The 23,614-nt window shown below is 40.6% G+C and overlaps 2 protein-coding genes across 9 annotated transcripts in view; both read right to left on the bottom strand.

The window, feature by feature from the left end:
• Positions 1–23,614, bottom strand: part of LOC147874648 (kelch-like protein 10) — a 32,940-nt gene that overhangs the window by 459 nt on the left and 8,867 nt on the right. For 4 of the 8 annotated variants that reach the window (XM_087344491.1, XM_087344495.1, XM_087344494.1 and 1 more), the window contains 8 exons: positions 23,335–23,586; positions 21,721–22,000; positions 18,901–19,137; positions 17,959–18,131; positions 17,475–17,641; positions 16,473–16,631; positions 14,639–14,840; positions 12,070–13,184 (listed from right to left, as the gene is read on the bottom strand). In XM_087344491.1, coding sequence (XP_087200617.1) covers positions 13,043–13,184; positions 14,639–14,840; positions 16,473–16,631; positions 17,475–17,641; positions 17,959–18,131; positions 18,901–19,137; positions 21,721–22,000; positions 23,335–23,586 — 1,612 coding nt within the window. In that variant the 3' untranslated portion in view covers positions 12,070–13,042. Of the gene's footprint in view, positions 1–12,069; positions 13,185–14,638; positions 14,841–16,472; positions 16,632–17,474; positions 17,642–17,958; positions 18,132–18,900; positions 19,138–21,720; positions 22,001–23,334; positions 23,587–23,614 lie in introns of those variants that run through there. The other 4 variants (XR_015533984.1, XM_087344492.1, XM_087344496.1 and 1 more) reach the window with 4 other exon arrangements.
• On the bottom strand, positions 1,541–6,837 carry LOC110839623 (kelch-like protein 10). The gene is made up of 7 exons (XM_087344498.1): positions 6,794–6,837; positions 4,741–4,977; positions 3,733–3,902; positions 3,241–3,416; positions 2,512–2,670; positions 2,081–2,210; positions 1,541–1,607 (listed from the first exon to the last, which is right to left on the bottom strand). Exons 2-6 carry the CDS (start codon positions 4,954–4,956, stop codon positions 2,173–2,175), a joined length of 759 nt encoding a protein of 252 aa, XP_087200624.1. The 5' UTR covers positions 4,957–4,977; positions 6,794–6,837; the 3' UTR covers positions 1,541–1,607; positions 2,081–2,172.

Below are 23,614 nucleotides of genomic sequence, written 5' to 3' on the forward strand. Positions count from 1 at the left end.
CTACACTCAGGACAATTTTTATCACAAAATAAACTGACAGAGTTAGAGAAAATATGTAGCTCAACATGAGATGATGTATCTCACGAAGGAATGAGTCTTCTACCATAAATAATTTATGTAATACAAATTTAATAGGAATGCAATTTGAATGTAAGTGCATTTATGTAAAACTATTAACAAGTTTCTCAAAAATAACCTTGTGAGTCGTAAAACGTTTTAACCTAAAAATATCCATGTCTGATTGGCTGACTCTGTCTTTTGGTAGAATGGGAAACTGCTTTAAGCTAAGGGCACAGCTTTCACCGAAATGTTGTTGCTTATAATTTGTTTCCTGACAACCTTAACATAAGTTCCCCCAATCGGAATTCAATGCACGATTGCCTCACCATATTTCAGAACAGTTCCCACGTGATCTTTCTTTTACTCATGCACATAGAACCCCGGCCATATTCCTATTATAACGAAATATATTTTATTACATCAAAGTGGAGGGAGAGGTTACCACTATTTTAAAACGCTCTCAAATGACTTGTGTTCTGGCTAGCGACGTTTGGTACATTTCATTAAGCCATTAGCTTAGGTCAGAATAATAAATTTAATCATAAATTTTATTTGGAGAGATAAGCGTGTCTTGTTTGAGACACGCGCCCATAACAATATTTCCTTCTTTTAGCAATAAATTTTCAAAAAAGTTTTTGTTTCATCAAAAATAATTCTGGAGAAGTTCTGGTGGACGCAAAACAGACACAAACCAAAATTAAATGAATTTCTGTGGGATATCTGGTTCTTCGACAAACAAGTGTGAATAAATTTATCTTCTGGGATGTTTTTGGAGCTCCTTACCAACTCAGTCTACAGATTTCTGGAGACTGCGTGATCAAACAGGCCATGAGACAGCTATTTTGAAATAAACTTCATTCAGAAATGGGAACATGAGGCGGTAGGCGTCGTTAAACCTGAAACTGGGCTAACACTTTGACGAAAGCCGAAGATTATGGCGATGCTGATGTGCTGGAACGCCAGAAACGTCCTGCCCAAGAGAGTGCCACTGATCAAAGAAACTTAGTCAAAGAGCTTCTTGTTAATGCAGTCACGGCTTACGTCTGATTAGCATTTCCTACTCATTCGCCCTCTGCTTTAACCAATCAGATTGACCGAAACATCGCCCTGCCTCCTTTCATTCTACCCGCTTCCTCCCATCCGTTTTTCGCGCATTTATTCGAGGCCCTGAGTAAGCAGTAAGAACCTCCGAAACGTCGCTCAGTTTCTACGACATTACATGGCGCAGGATCCACAAGATCGCGAATATCTTGACCAGAAATGATTCACTTCCTAGTGCTTTTTGAAAGTAATAGTTTGTGATCATACAGCCCTGAACAATCATACAAAGAAACAAACAAACAAAGACACAAACCATCTATTTTCCTTGTCATTGAAACATGCGATGACGTTGTCATAATATCCACTGATGACGTAGATAATATCGTCGATCACTTCTGCGTTTAAGTAACCTGAATAGAAGTTCATGCCAGGGATCTCGGTCCACGTGTCTTCTGCAGGGTCGTACTTTTCGGTACTGAGTTTTTCTGATGTCTCATTGCGACCTCCTGCACACACACACATTCAGTAACAGGTCACAGGATATGAAAAACGCTGCCAAAAGGAACTTATCCTAACCCCATTCAGTGGGGCCCTTCTTGATTTTCATTACTCTGTCAAATGACCACGAAATATTTGAACTTTATGGAGCCACAAGATTCATTACCTGACCTCATCTCACATAATCAAGTTCCTTAAAACATTTTAATATTATCCTTCCTTTTAAGACTATGTATCACAAGTGGTATCTTACCTTCAACATTACCAATTATAACTTCCAAGATGTTTGTATTTTTCGAAACTTCAATGCTTTAAACTCCGTCCGTCTTACCCGACGGACATCACGCTCTTAAAATTTTTAAATCCGTAAAAGGAACGAATGAATTATATACAACAAAGAAAATTCATTCAATTTTGCAGTGTTAATATTAGTAGCAGGAACGAAATTAAGGATGAAATATCTGAAATATTATTTTAGTACTTGTAGCATCAGGAAATTGCGCCTGACATCTGTTGTCTGTAGCCTTCAATATGAACACAATATGCACTGTTACAGACTGCGAAGGGACTGCATTAAACCATCGGCTTTTTGGGGATAACAGCACGGCAAACTGAAATTTAATTGTTATAAGAACAATAATTACCTTTAAAACTGGGACTGCGTGACAATGAGGTATACGTTACTTGAGATACCACAAGAGATTATGCGTTGTTAGTTAGTTAGTTAAGTGTTCTTTGTGGAGAATGTAATCGAAACCACGAATCGGTGTTAAAATTACTGACATACTAACTCTGTGATGTCAGGAGAAAAATTCTGTTCATAAAATCTCAGTCACTCAAAGAAACCAAGAAAACATTTCACAGTAGCGATTTCGGTAAGAAGGCATCACTCAGAATGTCCAAAGTTCTCACCTATGGCGTACAGACAGCCGTGGAACGCGACGCAAGAAAAATGCCTACGTCCAGAAAGCATTGGTGTAACGAACGTCCATCGGTTGGTGTCCGGGTCATAAACTTCCACCGAGTTTAGATAATTCTTACCATCTCTTCCACCAGCGACGTATATTTTGTCTGTAAAAACAAATTAGCTATATGACACGAACTATACACACATTTGGTGTAGGCAAAGGCATTATACTGGTAAATGCAGAGCACAAACTTCAGCAATCAGTAATTAAATTTGTAAATCTATTAAGTCCCCCTTCGTGTCACAAAGTGCATTATATGTATTATATGAGAGCCAGTTTGACAGTTTGATAGTTTGATGGTTGTTTGCATTCACTCCGAGTACACACTAAAAAAAGGCAGAAGACGACGCACAGGGACAGCTTACGAGAGCAGAAGAAACCATCACGCACTCAGAACTTCAAGCCGTTGCAGTCTGTGAAATAACGTAGTCCGTAGCACGGATAAGAGAATATGGGACAGTGGAATGAAGGAAACTAAGATCAATAGCGAAGAGGAAGTTCGTCTGAAACGTCGGCAGAAGCCAAACGACAGGCAACTTCGTACTTCCCGCCGTGAGAACCTCAAATTCTGCGATTCCGGCAACAGTTCTTGCGTTTTTACACGTGGGCAGACAGACAGACGCCTCGCCTTCTGCAGTAATTCACAAATTTCTCTTTCACAGCATTTACGTACCATTCAGTACAGCCGCACTTCCTTTGTATCGCTCTCTGTTCATGGAAGAAATAAAAAACCAGTGGTTTGTCTTGCAGTCGTATCTTTCAGCCGTTCTGAGATCTTCACGATGCTCATGCTCGTAACCTCCCATGGCGTAAACTGAACCTCGCAGAACTGCCACCATTAAACCCCATCTTAAATGAAAAAAGTACACGTTCTGCTATGCTCATTTATTACGATTCACATGCATTTCTTCTCGCAGAACGCAATTGTTCGCTCGCCATTGTTAAATCATAATTCAATTGAATTAACAAGCAAATCATATTCTTAAAACCAAAATTGTCTCAAAAGTCCTCCGACCTATTCGCACCTTGCACGATACTCCTTTATGTGAGTGGTTGAATTTTACATCCCCTGCCCAGATTTATATCTTCACTAAGAGAGCGACTATCAGTTTTTTAAGAAGAACTCTGTTCCAAGGAGTTCCTTAGTTACCAAGCTGCATCTTACCTTCGGGCATTCATAGGCGCCACCTCGCGGCATGTCTTCGTAACAGCGTTGAAGCAGCAGCATGAGCTTAATGATGTCCTGCCGTCAAAGCCACCGATGACGTAAATGTCGAAACCGACTACTGCCGTGCCATGGATTGCTCGCGGACCGATTGAATCGACCCCCTCCACCTGCAGGAACGACAGGTCATGGCTTTATGTTTCTTTGGGTCATTCGGTCTACTGAAGTGATGTTCTTACATTAGCGTCCAAGCGACCAACCACCAGAGCAGAGGTGCAACCCCCAACAGTGGACCGAAATTGCTACACCGTGGAGGGAGGCACTCGACAAAGACCGTGAGAAATTAACTTAGAGCGAAGGTGGAAACAGGGAGACCCGAGGAGAAGCTCTCGTCAAGTACGACAGACAAACGTAGAATTAATTTCTGATCAACAGCTGACATTTCAGATTCGTATGATGACAAAGACAGATGTTGGTGTTTTGGGTATTATCGACGCAAAGGAGGAGGCAGTATGTCCCCCACCCCACTCCACCCCTGAACCTTCTAATTCACGAGGCGTTACCACGCAGATGGCCAATATTGACACTGATCAGTGCTTCATTTATTACGTTGAAATCCACTGACGATACACGATGACTTCGTTTCATGTCTAAAATCAGCGGACAGGTTGCCATGACAGTTGATGTAGGACCCTTATTGTAATTGGTATTTAAGGCAAATTTGACATCGTTCGTCGATTCCTATTAGAACTTACAATGTACATGAGACTCAGCACGTGTGTAATTTATTTATTCATTCTTTTTAATTCATGTCTTTGAAGCTTCTCTTAAAAAAGTTTTCACTGCATTGTAAATAAACAAACACGTAATAAAGTGTCGAAGACGTCCTTGTGATTAAGCTCAAATAAACAGTAACTTAGTGAAAATAAGCAAAAAGTAGGAAAAGTAGTTTTTCTCGGAGGCGTCATTTAACAAGGCGTAGTAAGAGTAAACATGTGCGCAACTCACCACACTCCACCGGTCTGCTCGTGCGTCGTACGCTTCGATCACATCTGTCGGTCTTCCGCAACAACGCCCACCAACAGCAAATAGAATGTCCTGTCGGATTTTCGGGCGGGAAATCCTTGGTGTCACGAATTCCTTGTCTTCCTTCGTCATCCTTTTCGCGTCGTCCAGGAATTTGAGCGTCTCCGACACCACGGGTCTACACGCCTCATTCTCCATCACGTACGGGTGCTTTAACACCTGTTGAACAGTTCGATGTGGGCCTTATGATCTTTTAGGAAGGGATGCCATGTTCCATTGCAGAGGAGACAAGAAATTCACACATAATTTGGTAGGGAACTCACCGAAATAGATTATGTCATATATAGGATAATATGTATTTTAGTTTATGAAACGACGCTCTTAACAAATGCACAGGTTGAAGAGAGAAACGAAAACAAAGTTAAATCAATCTTACAGAAAAATATTGAAATGTGTTTCAACCGAAAGTTAAATACTTCAGTAAGGGTTGTGGTTTGAGTTACATTAAAAATTGTGATTTATTTTTCGTCTCTCCCGTGCACGATGCACGCTAATATCACCACATTCTTTTTGATTCGATAACTTTAATTAAGCGTCAAAATTACTTGGCATCGAAAGAAAATTATGATAAATAGTTGCTTCGAGTTTCAAGGGAGGCAACCTGCTGCATGTTGATGGTTAGGTGGAAGGTACTTCAACAGCGTGTGATTATGGGCTCGATGTCTTTTAAGAGCCTTTCCATGTTTCGACCTTAATTGGTCATCATCAGGTTGTTCTCTTTAAGTTTTGGAAAGTAGTAGACAGGAATTCTAAATTGTAAAGATAACATTTTCATGAAACCATGCGATTGTTTCACACGTATTCGTAAGAGGTGAGTTGCTGAAATCACAAGGCATTTGACCTAGAGTAGAAACATTTTTCCTCTCCGGTAAAAGCACGTGCTGGAATGGAAGATGGAATATCATAATTTGTGTGGCTGCTTCGTGAGATGACGGTTAAAATATTTGAATATTAAAGCTCTCTGTGAGTTTGAAGCCTCTGGGGTAATTTACTGTCGAATTTAGAATGAAGCCTTCTTGCTGCTCTTTTCCGACATCTGTTATCCCTATATGGTCAATCAGCTGAAGATTATCATGCTAAATGTTCATCGTCGGAGATGCGTGAAATTATTAGAGCAACAAAGACACGCTTCTTATGGCAGTAGAAACTTTGGTTAAGTTGAACGCTCCGTCAGAAGACGTGATTTATCAGTTGGAGGATTTTCCTATTCAAGCTGAGTGGACGTTTGAATGTAGTTGACGGTGGAATGCTGTATTTTAACTGAAACGCGTAATCGATCTTAGTAAACGCTGAGACTGTAATATAAGTTTCTAGCACAGACGGGTTGTCAAACTTTCAGACGATGAATAAAAGACGATTACTAAATTCAAACATATCTGCATAAAAGCTCGAATCGAATATTTGTTGTGCACATACACACGAGTATGCGAGCCTGTTACCAGCGGCATTCAACAGGAAGTTATTTTAAATTTGGGTTCTTTTCAATCTTAATTCTCTTTTGGGATGAGGCCGGAGAACGAAAGATTTTGCATTCAACAATGACAAGTATTCGCTTGAATTAATCTGCTGTTGTAGTGAGATAATAAGATGGAGATTCGTCGATAATACGGTTCATAAAACTGAAATAAAAATTCTTCACATTTCCCTAAAACGATTAAACAATGTCGATGTATCAAGCGATGTAGACTGTTAGAAATTCAGAATATATACACCACCTCTTAGCATGCATATATTTTTCTTAAGATTCTAGACTACTAAACACGTTTTATTCCTTTAAAATGATAATTGCCTACTAGAATATTATTTTACTATCAATGATGCCCTAAAGGTTACGGCGTAAACTAACAGAGGTCAATGTGATATTACTTGAAATTGTGTTAAAAAGAAGACAAGATTAATTCTCTTACAAGAGTTCACAAATGCAGATGAAAATATTAAATGTGATGAACAATAATAATAAATAGGAATCACTTACCTCTACGATGCACTTCTTACACAAGCGATTCGCAACTCTGCTGTTTCCGCAGTAACGAAAGCCCATTGTTTACAGTAGTAATAAAACACAACAATGCTGATAAACAGAAGACGTAACAATTAGTTTCTTAGGTAAAGGAATGGAGTGCAATACGGTTCATTCAGCCTATTATACTACATGCTTAAGAAACGAGAAAAGAGCCTTACTGCATGCTGAACCAACATTGTTGCAGGCGTGGATTAGTAATTCCTTTAACCTTTCTTAAATTATTATGCACACATCTGTTCATATAAAAGCTTACCATTGTCGATCTATATTTACATATTATTGGTAGTTAAAAATACAAACAGAATTAATCTAACTTATAATTTGGTTACATTCAATCATAAATGTTAGAAGTCAATAATTAATACTAAATACTTTTCCCATAAGAAGAGAATAAATTTAAAATTATTGGGAAGGGACGTGAAGAAAACACTGCAATTAAATTCGCCCTTATTTAAAAATAACTTCCGTTTCATTATTTTTGATTAATTTTTGAGACGATTTTTGATGGACCCGGGCGCCCTTGAGCCCATCGCCCCTGGGCCAGAGAAAAATGTTTACTTCTTTCGAATACCGGCAAAGATGTTTTATGTTGCTGAGACAGCAAGCACTAGCGAAGAATGGCGCTAAGGTAAATTCTGTTTGTCCCTGGGAAACTAAGTCACAAATCCGGAAATTATTCTGAGGCACAGAAGATGAATTCACAAGAGCCTTCCTTATTTTCCCTTTGTAAATGCTGCAGAGGTCGAAATTGAGGGTTAACATTTCTTTACTCGTTCGCTTGTGGCTTGTGAAGATGAAATCTGGCGTAATTATTCCTTAAGAAATTTGAGAGAACACTGGTAGGTCAGAACTCTGGAAAGTGTTCTGAGTTCGATTTCCGATATGGGATGATCGAACTACGACGACAGGATCAGTTACTTTTAGCTTCGAAGTGGAAATTACAAAAACTAAGGCAACCGCTGTGTTTCTCAGTTATTCTCAGTCTCTCGGTGGTGTCCAGGCCGGGGAGACGAATTGTGTATTACCGAGTGTGTGCCGTGTTGTGGGCCTTTGTTGCATTTATAAGTTTTCTTGTTTGTAATAGTTTTATCAATGGTCCCCGGTAATGTGTTTATGTGGCATTTGTATTAAGAAATTAAATAGTTTCATTGCCGGTTGTATTCTATTGTGTTTGAGTACAATTCTTGTCTGGTGTACATCCGACACATAGAACTGTACACCTCCTCCCCGTTTCGACTGATGTTGAGATAGGGGAGAGCGGATCAACAGCAACAAAAGTAAAGTGGTTGTGTTACTTTCCAACTGCATTCAGCAGATCTTGTCTGCCCGATCATAATGAAGAAAATTAAAACTGAGACAGAGCAGAAAACAAGACAAAATTATTTATCTCATTATGGTTATAACTATAATACGAGGTGAAAATTTCGTGGCCTCCGCGGCACACCGGTTGTGCATCTCTGGACCAATGGACTGCAATGTACTAGCTGAGACGTCCAGGGATATGCCCTGTTGACCTCGATAATATTACATCATGGTTATTTGCATTCACTCTTTTATTCATCGAAACATATCGACGTCAAAACAGTTATAGCAGAACACTTCCGTCATTATGGATGCTGCTTAAGACAACTAGACATCAGTGTCTGCCCTTTATGCGTAAAACGTTTTACTTGTTTAATTACGATAACTTTGTGGACGTCGCTTAATGAATCTTACGTTAACTTATATCACAGTATGGTATCGATATACGTTTTATGCGTGGATCGTCAGTCTGAAATCAGGGAGCCGGTAATTCCAGACGATTAGTTCACATGACATGTAGAAGTAAAAAACAATTAATTGCCTAGCTGCCTTAAGGAGCGGCCTCAGAGCTGTTTTTGGCTTGTTGGATTAGCTGTATCAAGAATACTTAGGACAAAACGAGTTATAGCTGTACAACTATTAGTCTTCATCACGCACTAATTTACATCCTAACTGAACAAGCTGGTCACAGTTACCATGTTTAAGGAAACGTTTGTCCTTGGTGCTTCAGAACTGTGAATGCCCAATGCCGGGCCACAAGAATTTTGCCTGTTCTCGTTTCCATAACCCATTTCTTCTCTTTTCGACAATTCATTCTTAAATTTCTCTGTTTTCCTTTTTGTTCCTTTGTTTTTTATCATTCTGTCATCGTTTCTATTTTTCTTCCTTCATTTCTCCTCTGTTCTCTCGAATTTAAATTTTACGTCATTTCAAGAAGAGGAATTTCTAAATATCTACAATGTAATATATGAGAAATCATTTGCAGTGTTAGAATTTGTATTTGATGGAGTAAATCATTTACAGCTGTTAAATAGTACAACGTTATTGCTTTTCACAATAGTCTGTTGTTGTCGGGACAACCGAAGTTGGTTAATATAGCAGCAACACTATAGCGAGACATGCTTGGTACGCTTCACGTTTGGATCTCATCTGAGCTACCGGCTGTTCAGAAAAAGGCCATTCGTGATTTTCTTCAGTATATTAAGACAAATTTCAGAATTGTGCCTTGGAATAGATCACAACCGATTTTTGAAGTTCATCTTCTCGATGCTAATATACTGCCTAATATAGCCTCATTATATAAACCATCTACCACCCATAGAAAATGACAATAATGTGGCCGTCTCAATTTACACTGATGATACGAGCATCACTGCTCGATCAGGCAGCATACAATAAACTGATTAAAGCAATTGCAACTTTCGAGCCTTGGTTTGAAAAATGTACAATTAAGATTAACATCAATAAATGCTCGGTGGCATTATTCTGTAAACGGCTGACAAACCTCCGCAGCGAAGTACCTCCCCTGGAGATCTTTGGAGCAACTATCCCCGGGTAAATGAAGTCAAATACCTTAGCATCATCCTGGACCGTAAACTCACCTACAGGTCAAGCAGTGTGCAGAGCCAACCATAGGCTCAGACAACTCTATCCAATCCTTAACAAGTCCTCCTCTATCAACATTAACCTAGCACTTACAATCTATAAAACACTCCTACGCCCAATAATAACGTACGCAGCTCCTGCATGCGGATACGCGGCCAAAACACACATTAGTAAGCTCCAAGTTTTTCAGAACAAGGTGCTAAGAATTATAACGAAACTCCCAAGGGTAACGGCAATCGAAATTTTACATGAGCAAACTGGCATGGAGACATTCTGAAACCATGTCAGGAAGCTACCAAAAAAATTTTACTCTAAAAGTCAAATAAGTGAGAACTTCCAAATCAGGCAATTAGGTCAATATGACCCCACTTATGACAAATACAAGCAACCGCGGGTCCTACTAAGGGACTGACCCTTCACATACCCTACTAACTGCAAGTATTTAAACAAACTAAAGTCTTTTTTGGGCGACATTGTACTCATTTTAGCCAGCCGTTCATCGGAGGACGATCCAGCGGAACCCCTGCCATGGACCAGACCACGAACCAAACAGCTGAAGAAGACCGTGGAAACACGGATGACCTGCATTCATAATATTATGTTGTATTATTGCACCGCATGAACCTGCGAAAGCTTGTTGACAGATGGACAAGTGTATTGAAAAGCAAGGAGATTATGTCGAAAAATGATGTATTTGTCTTTTCTAGAAGTTGATTAAAATAAATTATACAGCCAGAGTGCTCATAATTTTTGACTCACCCTCGTATTTCGCTGTCGGTCTCCGGGGTTGCTGCAACTGTACAAATGTCTCTTGTGATGTTGAAATAGAGGGTTGGTAACTGTAAGATTGTTGTCGATTGCAAACTGGAGGAGGCGTTAGCATCTGACATTTCTCTCACCCATCCCAAATATTCCAACCGCTGAGCGTGCATGGCTATCCAATTTAGTCACACCGATTTTTGCATTAGAGTCACCCATGACAATTTTTGCCTCACGATTTGGAATAGATGATGAGGTGTTTTCCAGATGTTGTTAAAAAAGTCTTCTATTGCTTCGTCTTTTGCATTTGATGTTGGCGCATAGACTTGAAATGTATTTATGGTAGCCGGCTTTGCCTCAATGTTAACAGCTATTACTCGGTCGTTCACTGGGTTGTAACCTTTGACATATTAATTTAAAATTTTATTAATCACAATAGCGACTCCTTTACGGCTGATTTCAGCGCAGCCTGAGAAATAAACCGAGTTATTATCAGATTGAAAATGACCATAATTCCTCCAGTGCGTCTCATTTAAAGCAGCAATCGATTTGCTGTATCTAACCAATTCACGTAAGACTGAGCAGAGCTTTCCGGGAGGCACGAGTCCTCTGACATTGCAAGGTGGAGGTTTTATGAGTTTCTCTTCTTCTTCTTCTTCTTCTTCTTCCAGTAATCCATTTCGCATGTGCTGCCTGGTTGCCTACACGCACATGCCCAGTAGCAAGTTACTCATCCCGCGGCCTGGACCCGCATTGGCGCCTATCGTCAATCAGGTCGCTCGACAAAACAAGATCCTCATCGGCTTTTCTGCTCGTTTTGGTGATCATGCGGTCCATAGTGCAGTGAGGCCACTCTCTCTTCTGCCCCGCGGTGTTGGAACCAAGCCATACGGGCCATGCCTTCAACTTATCGACATCAGGCCGAAAAAAGAGTCAGTCGCCTTTCGCCCTGGCTCGATACTGATCCCGCCGCTGTCCAACATCAAATGCAGTGCCCCAACTAACTAGGGACGTGGACTTGGACGCCAATATTTCGTCGCGGTCCTGAGTAATTAACCTGCACTAGTAACTCCTAGCTCACTCAGCTGCTTCTCAGATTATCCGAGGCACCTCAGTAAACCCCTTACTCTCGTTTGTTATCTGGGGTTTTCACCCAATCTTCAAGTGAGTTACTCAGCTTAACAGGATGGACCACATGAAGATGAGAGTCAGAGTTGAAGTTAGAGGCCAGTGAATTTCTCTGACCCGTGTCTGGCATTAAACGGAGACATTATTTTATGCTCTCAGTAATGGAATCATTTGTTTTAATCACGTGATACAAGGACAAAGGAAGGAGAGATTCAATGCAAGAACGCCAACAAATCCAAACCTAGACAACTTGTTGGTTCGTTTGATTTTTTGTTGGAAGTGAAAGCTGACCACTTGCGAACTAATGAAGACGGCGGCGTAGCTTTAAGTTTCGGGTAGATTCAGTATAAATGCACTCAAGGTTCCTGATTAATACCTCGAGATAAAATTTGTGCATATTTAACATGTGAAAATCATAAGAAACTAGGACCGTTTTAAAGTTGCTTTTAATATGGTTGGAAGGTAAAAGGACTTAAGTGCCGTAATGCAGAAGCTGAAACTTTCTACATTCCTCCTCCATCTCTAAAGAAATTAAATTCAGTTTTGTCTGGGAACTTTCATTCTGTTTGATGAAGAACCAGAAATAGAGTACAATATTGGCCATTTGAATATGTTATTTCTCGGACGTCAAATAAATATATGTCGATCTATTAAGACTGTATTTCATGCCGTTTAATTAATAAACACGTAACACATGGTTGAGAACTTTTATTTCGAAACGTGTTGTATAAATTCAAGTTCCTATTTTTGTGTATTTTGTAGTAATATTTTGTGCTTATTCATTAAAGTACTTAAAAGTACCTTACAAAATACCGTAAATAAATAAATACATCTGTTAGTTAAAACCATCGTCTGTTTCTTCCTGGCATTTGAAGAGGTTGGTACTTCACCAGGGACATGGCACAATTACACGGTATATCGGGGCAACTCAGCCAAATGTATTTTCGATTTTTTTTAAAAAAGTATCACACGTAGATCAGAAATCAATACAAAATTCTCAGTGTGCTGCCTTCGTAATGACGTTTTTCTAAACGTTGTTCATGAAGAAAAATATTTAATCTTCCCTAATATCATGATGACGGTTTCGTAACTCGAAACATGTCGCCACAAGTGGATTCATTTAATACAAGACGCAAGGTGAAACTGCTGTGTGTTAATGAATGGTAATATTTTAGATAAAATTAAACGCCTGTAAAATAATTCATTTCAATAAGATTTCTTGAGCAGAAAATAAGGAGGAGGAATAATTTTTCCTTCTTTGCTGCAAACAATATTTCTCTTTTTTTAGTAGCTCCTACATCAATTCAAATTTGTACATTTTTTTCATAAGGTGGGTATTTAAAATTAATATGTACGTCGGGGTTGTAATCAACTGCAAACTGCTGATTTTCCCAATCTAACATTCTTTTACGTTTCCCCTTCTTTTTTGCATTTCTCCTCCATCAATTTGTCTTTGTGTTTGTAGGCGTAATCGCTTGCATTCGGTAGGTTCTCGATGACACAAGTCGACATTCCGGATCTACGAACATTCATGTCTGCCACCTCGTGCCTGCAATTTGAAATATTAATAGTGAAAACAAACCCTCTTTCAACGTCCATTAGTATAATCTACACTCAAGACAAATTTTACCACATTTCGCGGACACAGTTACAGAAAATATGTAGCTCAACATGAGATGATGTAACTCACGAAGGAATGCGTCTTCTACCATAAGTAATTTATTTAATATATATTTAACAGAAATGTCAGTGCATTTATATAAAAAGTAACAATTTTCTTAAAAATATCTTTGTGAGTCGTAAAATGTGTTGACCGAAAAATATCCATATCTGATGTGTTGGCTCTGTCTTTGCGTAGAATGGGAAACTGCTTTAAGCTAAGGGCACAGGTTCCACCGAAATGTCGTTACTTATATTTTGTTTCCAGACAACCTTAACAAAAATTCCCCCAATCAGTATTCAATGCACGATTCCCACACCATATTTCACAACAGTTCTCTCGTGATCTCTGTTTTACTCACATACACATTTAACACCGGCCAACGTCCTATTATAACGTAATACATTTTATTACATCAAAGTGGATGGAGAAGTTATGACTATTTGAAAAGACTGTCAATTGACTTGCGGTCTGCGCTAGCTACATTAGGTACATTTCATTAAGCCATTACCTTCGGTCAGAATAATAAATTTAATCACACGCTTTCTTTGGAGAGATACACGTGTTTTGTTTGACACGCGCCCATGACAATATTTCCCTCTTTTAGCAATATATCTTCAAAAAATAATTTGTCCCACCAAAAATAGTTCTGGAGAGGTTCTGCTGGACGTAGAACAGACAAATACCAAAATTAAATGAATTTCTGTGGGATTTCTGGCACTTCCTCATACAAGTATGAAGAAATTTGTCTTCTGGGATGTTTTGGAGCTCCTTACTCACTCCGTCAACAGATTTCAGGAGACTGCGTGGTCAAACACGCCAAGAGACAGCCATTTCTAAATAAATTTCCATCAAAAATGAGAACATGAGACGGTAGGCGTCGTTAAACCTGAAACTGGCCCAAAACTTTGATTAAATCCGATGATTATGGCGATGCTGATGTGCTGAACGCCAGACACTTCCTGCCCAAGAGAGTGACACTGATCAGAGAACCTTAGTCAAAGAGCTTCTTATTAATGCAGTCACAGTTTACGTCTGATTAGCATTACAAAGTCATTCGCCCTCTGATTTATGGATTCAGCTTGACCGCAACGTCGCCCTGCCTGCTGTCATTCTATCCTCTTTCTCTCTACCCTTTTTCGCGCGTTGTATTCAAGGCCCTGAGTAAGCAGTAAGAACCTCTGAAACGTCGGTCAGTTACTACGTTACTACTCGGCGCTGCATCCACAAGATCGCGGTTATTTTGACCGGAAATGAGTCACTTCCTAGTGCTTTTAGAAAGTAACAGTCTGTGATTATATAGACCTGAAGTTTTTTACAAAGAAGCAAATAAACAAACAAACCATCGATTTTCCTTGTCATTGAAACATGCGACACGGGAGAAGAACTCATTCGGTTCATAATTATGACCGATGACGAAGATCATATCATCGATCACTTCTGCGTTTAAGTTATCTGAATAGAAGTTCATGTTAGGGATCTCGGTCCACGTGTTTTCTACAGGGTCGTACTTTTCGGTACCGAACTTGGATGGCTCGTTCTGTCCTGCACACACACACATTCCGTAACAGGTCACAGGGTATAAAAAATCTGCCAAAGGGAACTTATCCTGACCCCATTAAGCGGCTCCCTTCTTCATATGTATTACTGCGAGATCTGGCCACGACATTTGTGGCTCTTATGGAGCCACAAGATTCATTACCTTATTCACAAAAGTCTGTAGTTGACCGCATTCACATAATCTAGGTCCTTCAAAACATTTTAATATTATCCTTCCTTTTAAGGCTATTTCACAAGTTGTATCTTTCCTTCAAGATTTTTTTATTATTAGTGTTCTGTCTGACGACAGGACCCTTCCATCCTCTTCAGGTTGTCAGGGACCTGCTCATACATATATACATTCTTGGCAGATGATCAGAAGTGGTTTGCCATTGCCTTCTTCTGTGTGAGTGAGTGGAGTAATTGTTTGGATGCCACGGAGAAACCGGGGAAGCCCCCGGAGTAAAACTCTGTGATGCCTATATCACGGCCTTGCCCAACACAAGTTATAAGTCTGAGCACCACCGGGAAATGAACCCGGGACCCCAGGCTTACAAGGCTAGTGTTCTGACCGCTAGACCACCGTGGCGGCCCTTCAAGATTACCAATTACAAATTTCTAGATGTTTGTATTTCCCGTAACTACGATGCTTCACAATCCGACCGTCTTACCCAACGGACTTTAAGCTCTTAAAATTGGTAATTCCGTAAACGGAACGAATGTATTAAATACAACAAAGAAAATTTATTCCCTCTTGCGTTGTCAGTATTAGTACCAGGAACAGCTACAATTTGATTTTCGTACTTGTAGCATACACGTGGTCTAGCGGTCAGAACACTAGCCTTGTAAGCCTGGGGTCCCGGGTTCAATTCCCGGTGGTGCTCAAATTTATAACTTGTGTTGGGCAAGGCCGTGGTCTAGTCATCACGGAGTATTCCTCCGGGAGCTTCCCCGGTTTCTCCGTTGCATCCCAACAATTACTCTTCTCACACACAGAAGAAGGCAATGGCAAACCACTTTTGGTTCATCTCTGCCAAGAATGTATATATGTATGAGCAGGTCCCTGACAACCTGAAGAGGTTGGAAGGATCCTGTTCATAATATATGGACCTGACTTCAAACAGAACACTACAAATAAAAACTTGTAGCATCAGGGAATTGCGCATGACATCTCTTGTCTACTTCATGAAACTGAGGCCGATAATAGAGTTCAAAAACAACAGAAGATGCACGGTTGAAAATGGCGTTAGAAAACAAGTGACGAAAAGCAAAGACTGCGAAGGAACTGCTTTAAACCATCGGCTTTTTGGGGATAACAGCGGCAAACTGGAATTTCCTTGCTACAAGAACAAAATATTTACCTTTAAAACTGGGACTGTTTGAAAAATGGGGCATACGTAACTTGAGATACCACAAGAGATTGTTAGTTAGTTAGTTAGTTAGTTAAGTGTTCTTTTTTATAATGTAATCGAAACAAAGAATCGGGGTAAAATTACTGACAAACTAACTCTGTGATGACATGAGGAAAATTCTGTTCATAAAATCTGAGTCACTCAAAAATACCAGTAAAACATTTCACAATATCAAATTCTGTAAAAATGATTGAGGAGCATCACTCAGAATGTGCAGAGTTCTCACCTATGGCGTAAATACAGCCGTGGAACGCGACGCAAGATAAACCGACATGTTCAGAATACATTGGTGCAACGAACGTCCATCGGTCGGTGTCCGGGTCATAAACTTCCACCGAGTTTAGAGAATAGAAAAGAAGAAATCCACCAGCGACGTATATTTTGTCTGTAAAAACAAATTATGAAACGAACTGTAGACATATTTATTTTAGGGAGAGGCATTAAACTGCTCCGTGCAGAGCACAGACATGGGACAATCCCTACTTAAATTTGTAAATCTATTAATGTCCCCCTTCGAGTCACAGAAACTGCACAGACACGGCCGTCTCTGTTCATCTATTTCTTTATTTCGAATGGAGACCATAAGCGTGTCAAAGGAAATTAGTTTAACTGATAAAATTTAATATAAACAGCGTAAAGTGCTTAATTTAATGCATAATGAAAATGATGGTAAGTTACTTCTTCTGTGAAACGAATTTCATTAAATTTGGTGCCAGAGATGTACGGAACGAGCTGCTAAAAGGTGATCTACATTTATAATATAACGCGCTATTTACGTGAGATTATTAACTGTCTCAAAAACATATTATATCCGTATTATTTGAGAGCCAGTTTGACAGTTTGATGGTTGTTTGCATTCACTCCTAGTGCACACTAAAAGGCAGAAGACGACGCACAGGGACAGCTTACGAGAGCAGAAGAATCCATCACGCACTCAGGACTTCAAGCCTTTGCAGTCTGTGAAATAACGTAGTCAGTAGCACGGATAAAAGAAAGGGATAATGAAAGAATATGGGACAGTGGAATGAGGGAAACTAAGATCAAGAGCGAAGAGGAATGCCTTGAAGATGAAGGAATTAAGTTCGTCTGAAACGTCGGCGGAAGCCAAACGACAGCCATCTTCGTACTCACCGCCGTGAGAACCTCAAATCCCGCGATTCCTTCAACCGTTCTTGCGTTATTAGACGCGGACTAACTCACAAATTTCTGTTTCACAGGATTTACGTACCATTCAGTACAGCCGCACTTGCCTCGCTTCGCCCTGTTTTCATGGGAGCGATCAAAGACCACTGGTCCGTCTCGCAGTCGTATCTTTCGGCTGTACTGAGATACAGATCATCTCCACCGCCCATGGCGTACACTGAACCTCGCAGAACTGCCACACTAAAACTGGATCTGAAACGATAAATGAACACGCTCTGCTATGCTCATTTATTGCTGATTCAGATGCATTTCCTCTCGTAGAACGCAATTGTTCGCTCGTCATTGTTGAATCTTAACTCAATTGAATTAACAAGCAAATCGCATTCTTAAAACCAACTTTGTCGCAAAAGTCCTCCGACCTATTCACACTTTGCACGATGCTCGTCTATGTGAGTGGTAAAATTGTACAGCCCCTGCCCAGATTTATATCATGACTAAGACAACGACTATCAGCTTTCTAAGAAGGACTCTGCTCCAAAGAGTTCCTTAGTTATGAAGCTGCTTCTTACCTGCGTTCATGCATAGGCGCCACCTCGCGGCATGTCTTCGTAACAGCGTTGAAGCAGCAGCATGAGCTTAAATATTCAGAGCTGTCGTCGGTACCGCCGATGACGTAAATGTCGAAACCGACCACTGCTGTGCCATGGTAGGCTCGCGGACCGATCGAGTCGATCCCCGCCACCTGCAGGATGGACAGGTTATGGCTTCATGTTTCTTTGGGTCATTCGGTCTACTGATGTGAAGTCACTACATTAGAGGTTAAGCGACCACCCACCGGAGCAGGGGTGCACTCCATAACAGTGGACCGAATTTGCTACCCCGTGGAGGGAGGCACTCGACAAAGACCGTGAGAAATGAACTTGGAGCGAAGGTGGAAACAGGAAGACACAAAGAGAAGCTCTCGTCAAGTTCGACAAACACATGTAAGATTTCTAATCAACAGCTGACATTTCAGGTTCGTACTTTGGAAAGGACAGATGTTGGTGTTTTGGTTTTATCGACGCAAAACTGGAGGCAGTAGGTCCGCCACCCCACCCCACCGCCTTCTAATTCACGAGGCGTTACCACGCAGATGGCCAACATCGACACTGATGAGTGCTTCATTTGTTACGTTGAAATCCACTGACGATCAACGATGTCTAAAATCAGCAGACAGGTTGCCATGACAGGTGAAGTAGGACGCTTATTGTAAACGGTATTTAAGGAAAACTTCTCATCCTTCGTCGATTCATATTAGAACTTACATTTTACACGAGAGTCAGCATTTGAGTAATTTATTTATTTATTCTTTTTAATTCATGTCTTTAAAGCTTTTATTAAAACAGTTTTCCCTGCAATGAAAATAAACGAACACGAAATAAAGAGGTTAAGAGATCCTTGTAGGAAAAGCAGTTTTTCTCGGAGGCGTCATTGAACAAGGCGCGATAAGAGTAGAATTTTTTGCAACTCACCACCGTCCACCGGTCTGCTCGTGCGTCGTACGATTCGATCACATCTGTCGGCCTTGTATCACGATACCCACCAATAGCAAACAGAATGTCCTGTGGGATTCGCGGGCGGGCAATCCTTGGTGTCACGAGGTCCTTGTCGTCCTTCGTCAACCTTTTCACGTCGTCCAGGAATTTGAGCGTCTCAGAGATCATGGGTTTGCACGCCTTGTTTTCAGTCACGTACGGGTGCTTTGACACCTGTTGAACAGTTTAATGTGGACCTTATGAAATTTTAGGAAGGGATGGCATGTTCCATTGCAGAGGAGACAAGAAATACACACATAATTTGGTTGGGAACTCACCGAAATAGATTATGGTATATAAAGGAAAATGTGTTTTTTTCGTTTATTTAACGACGCTCTTAACAAATGCACAGATTGTGAAGAGAATCGAAAACAAAGTTAAAACGATCTTAGAGAAAATTATTGAAATGTGTTTCAACCGAAAGTTAAATACTTCAGTAAGGGTTTCATTTTGAGTTACATTAAAAATTGTAATTCATTTCTCGTTTCTCCTGTGCGAGATGCACATTCTTTTTGATTCGATAACTTTACTTAATCGTTAAAATTACGTAACATCGAAAGAAAGTTATGACAATTAGTTGCTTCGAGTTTCAAGGGAGGCAACCTGCCACATGTTGATGGTTGGGTTGAAGGTACGTCAACACAACACCGTGTGATTGGGCTCGATGTCTATTAAGAGTCATTGCATGTTTCGACCATAATTGATCATCATCAGGTGGTTTTCTTTTAGTGTTCGTAACTAGTAGATAGAAATGCTAAATTGTAAAAATATTTGAAGTAGATAAAATTTTCATGAATCCGTGCGATTGTTTCACACATATTCGTAAGAGGTGAGTGGCTGAAATCACAGGGCATTTGAGCTAGAATAGAAACATTTTTTGACGTAAATACGTCTATACGGAAGGGTCTTTCTGCAAAACAGCGTTAGTTACGAAGATGTGTAAGATCCAGCGCCGAGTCACCTTTAAACGTTCATTCCTCAGTAATGCTAAGAGTAAGGGTAATGTAACCTTAAAGACATTTAAGAATCTGTAATATATTGGCATGAGATTTTAACATTGATTTAAAGAAGGAGGAAAATCAAAGCTTGGTCACATTTTTGGAGGAAACCTTTGGCTTAATGTTGGATGTCAAATCATCAATGTAGTACCACTAGATCAAAATCTTGTATAGATATGTTGTTTGCACGAAATGTGAATACTCTAATGTGCACAAATTTTATAACATATTTCAGCTACCACAGACCCATCTTAAGCCCAACTAATTCAAGTTAAATAAGCAATGTCTTAATCGGACTTTACTCAATTTTAAAGCATGTATAAAGGACATATTTAGAATAAAGCTAATATATTACCTTATTTTCATTGTATTTATTGCTTACATATAATTTAAATACAGAGACGTATTTACGACAGATTCTACTGAACCGTGGTTCCACTGTCAACTTTTTCTCCGGGGTAAAATCACGTGCTGGAATGGAAGAAAGAATATGGCTGCTTCGTGAGATGACGGTTAAAATATTAGACTGTTAAAACTGTCTAGGATTTAGAAGACCCTCGGTTAATTTACTCTTGGATGTAGAACGAAGGCTTCTTGCTGAAATTTTCGGATATCTGTTGTCCCTATGTGGTCAATCAGCTACAGATTATAATGCTTAGTGTTCATCGTCTGAGATGCGTGAAATTGTTATAGCAGCTAAGATACCCTTCTTATGGCCGTGGGAACTTTGGTTAAATTGAACGCTGCCCAAGAAGACGTGATTTATCAGTTGGAGGATTTTCCTATTCAAGCTGAGTGGACGTCTGAAGGCAGTTAACGGTGGAATGCCGTAGTTGAACTGAGACACGTAATGGATCTTAATATAAGCTGAGACTACAATCAAAGATTGTAGCACAGACGATGAATAAAAGACGATTATTAACTCGAACAACATTTCTGCACATACACACGCGTATGCAAGCGTGTTACCAGCGTCATTAAACAGGTTGTTATTGTAACCATGGTAACCCAGGCAATCTGAGAATTTCTTACGTAGGAAATTTTGCGCGGAATAAGGCATTCAAATCATTTTGTACAGTCCGCAGACCAGGAGAAAAGCCCTGCAAGGAATGCGATATACGCGCATGCGCAAGATTTCGCGGTGAGTGACGACCCATCCTAAAAGCATTCGCTCCACAAGTACTGAACGTACAACAGACGACAGGCTTTCATGTGTTCTGATGAGTACAGCTTTAAAATTACCTCACAGCGGCACAGCGATTTAATCTAGAATATTATCAGAACACATTAGAGGTGCACACACTACTCGCTACTCTTAATTGCTTGATGTTTTCAGTCTGTGTGTAGTAGTGTTAAACTCTGACGTATCGCACTTCCCACCAATAGCAGCCCTCTAGTCCACCAGGCAGTAAACATTCCCCCCGAAACCGACCAGAACGACTTCCCAAAGCAGGGATTTTCTCCTGGTCTGTGGACAGTAGTTTTCACGTTGTTATTGAAAGATTTTAACCAGAATCTGAATGTGTCAACAGATTCTGTTAAAGCTCATCAGTATTAAGTCTGATGAACATCCGTTTAGACGTTCTCGAGCTGGAAATGCCAATGGACAGACAGACAGACAGACAGACAGACGGGCTTACACCTGACTAAGCGAAAGGCTCACGATTTGCATTAATTGGTTACGAACACGTGTGAATATGGAATTGAAAATCCGGGCTTCACTTCCCATAAACATCCACGATTTCAGGGGCGTACTGACCTCTTCCTTGAAAAACTTTTCGTCAAGGAGTCCCAGTCTGACGCCCTTCAAAAGGTCCGTGATGTGAACTTTCCTGTTTTCCGGGTCGTGGTTGATCCACCGGAGAATGCACTCCCACACAACTCTCTCGTCCTTCACGTTCAGTTCCTCGGCCTCGATTATCGCCTGCAGCTCCTCTACAGGCAGTTCCAGCAGTTCTTCGCTCTGCCGAGACACTTCCACAAATTGGCGCACAACGAAGCGACGAGAGTGAGTCTCAAGGTCGGCGCAGGAGTGAGACCTGCGACAGCGAGGGTAACGCTGACACAATTAAACACTACAGCAAGAACTGGATTATCAAGCATTTGCACACCACAGTATTTCGCCTGAAGTTTTTACCTTAGCCGTTTTAAGCGAGAATGAGCGAGACTGAGAGCAGACACGTGGAGAGGCAGCGCTGAGAGACGCTCCGTTTAACCGTGAGGAAATTGACAGTTTTAGGCTCTGAAGGTACCCAGGAAATGCCCGCTCGTCCTCGCGATAAGGTTATAGGTTAAAATAAGGGCATGGCGTAAGCAAGTGAAGAAGACAATGAGATGAGGAGTGTAGAATTTTTAATTCTGGAATTAACCTTCGCGAAATGACGTTGTGTTAACTGTGTTTGTTAATCCGGTGAAACCTCGTTTAAATTGACTATGTGGGGGGGGGGGAAACGGGTCGGATAATCCGATAAGTCGAATGAGCGGGAAAAAGGGGAACGTGGTCATGGAATTGAACGAATAAGTAGAGAATCAATACAGATTTTCCTCGTCGGCTGATGATGTGGGCGAGTCGCACGCACAATCCGACGGCAAAAGTAACTCGTGAGCGTTCTTCGAGGGAGTCCCTCTATTAAAATAATGAATTTATCAGTCATTCCGTCTATCGCACGAAGTGGAGGTTCTGTTGTGATTCTGCTGATATCAATTGATTTGCTTGCTATGTTGTCATGAACAAGAAGGAGTAGGGGTTCAGCTTCTACGGGAAACAGCGGGTTGTATCTTGTCTTTGCCCGATAATAACCAATTATCTAAATGTTCATAAGTGTTCATAATAATCAGCAAAATCTGGAAGTGAACTGTACCGCGTGGACATCGCATTAAACACTTTCGCCTGTGGAATCCAATCGCAACCTTTCTGGTTGAAATGCGGGAATCGGATAATCGAGGCTGGGTTAACAGAGGTTTTGCTGTATGCGGAAAGATGTGGGGTTGAATGTTGATTTTGGTGTCGGGAGGATTATGTCAGCAGCAAGGAATACCGAGGAGATAGAAAGAAAAAATAAAGAACGAAGGATAGGAATTCGAGTGGAAACAGATTTGATTATGACTCTGCAATAGGTTGTGATTAACATTCTACATTGTGAAATTAGTCATCTCCTTGTCATAATGACGCTGAAAACATATGCAATTAAATCAGAATATTTAAATTACAGGCACTCTAACTGCCCTGACGTACAACGCTTTATAATTTGTCCAGTCCTCAGTCAGAGTCTTTAATCTCCGACACGGCACTCGGCTGCTGTCTTGAGTAAAGCTGATTCGCTCCAGCGACGAAGGCTGGCGCTTCAGCAAATGACAAATAAACATCAATTACCTTGTGAACTGCATGATGCCGATAGAGTTGTCGATGGCCATCTTGTCCTTGAGGAAGTCGCAGCAGATTTTAGGAAGGTTCGGAATACACAAGTAGTCAGCCGTCACGAGCAGTTGACGCGCGTTGTCGGAGCGAATGTAAACCTCGCGAAAATAAACATAATCCAGTATGTGGGTCATCATGTCTGAGCTGACTCCGTGGAGGAGAACATCAGTCTCCTCATTGGTGTGCAGTTTTGTCGTGAAGAGGGTCCTGAAACGTCGATATGGAAAAACGGCGG

Source organism: Zootermopsis nevadensis, unplaced genomic scaffold (assembly GCF_977971745.1).
Source record: "Zootermopsis nevadensis isolate Lab colony 2312 unplaced genomic scaffold, Znev_1.0 Znev_ptg000007l, whole genome shotgun sequence".
NCBI classification, from domain to species: domain Eukaryota; kingdom Metazoa; phylum Arthropoda; class Insecta; order Blattodea; family Termopsidae; genus Zootermopsis; species Zootermopsis nevadensis.

Bases quoted from the DNA above. Each gene is read 5' to 3' on its own strand.
- LOC110839623 (XM_087344498.1), bottom strand. From the start codon at position 4,956: ATGGAGAATGAGGCGTGTAGACCCGTGGTGTCGGAGACGCTCAAATTC. The intron at 3,903-4,740 runs GTGAGTTGCGCA...TCGTTCCTGCAG, and splicing joins GAGCAGACCGGTGGAGTGTG to GTGGAGGGGGTCGATTCAAT. The intron at 2,211-2,511 runs GTGAGAACTTTG...ATTAAATTTCAG, and splicing joins CGGCTGTCTGTACGCCATAG to TTTGCCGTGCTGTTATCCCC.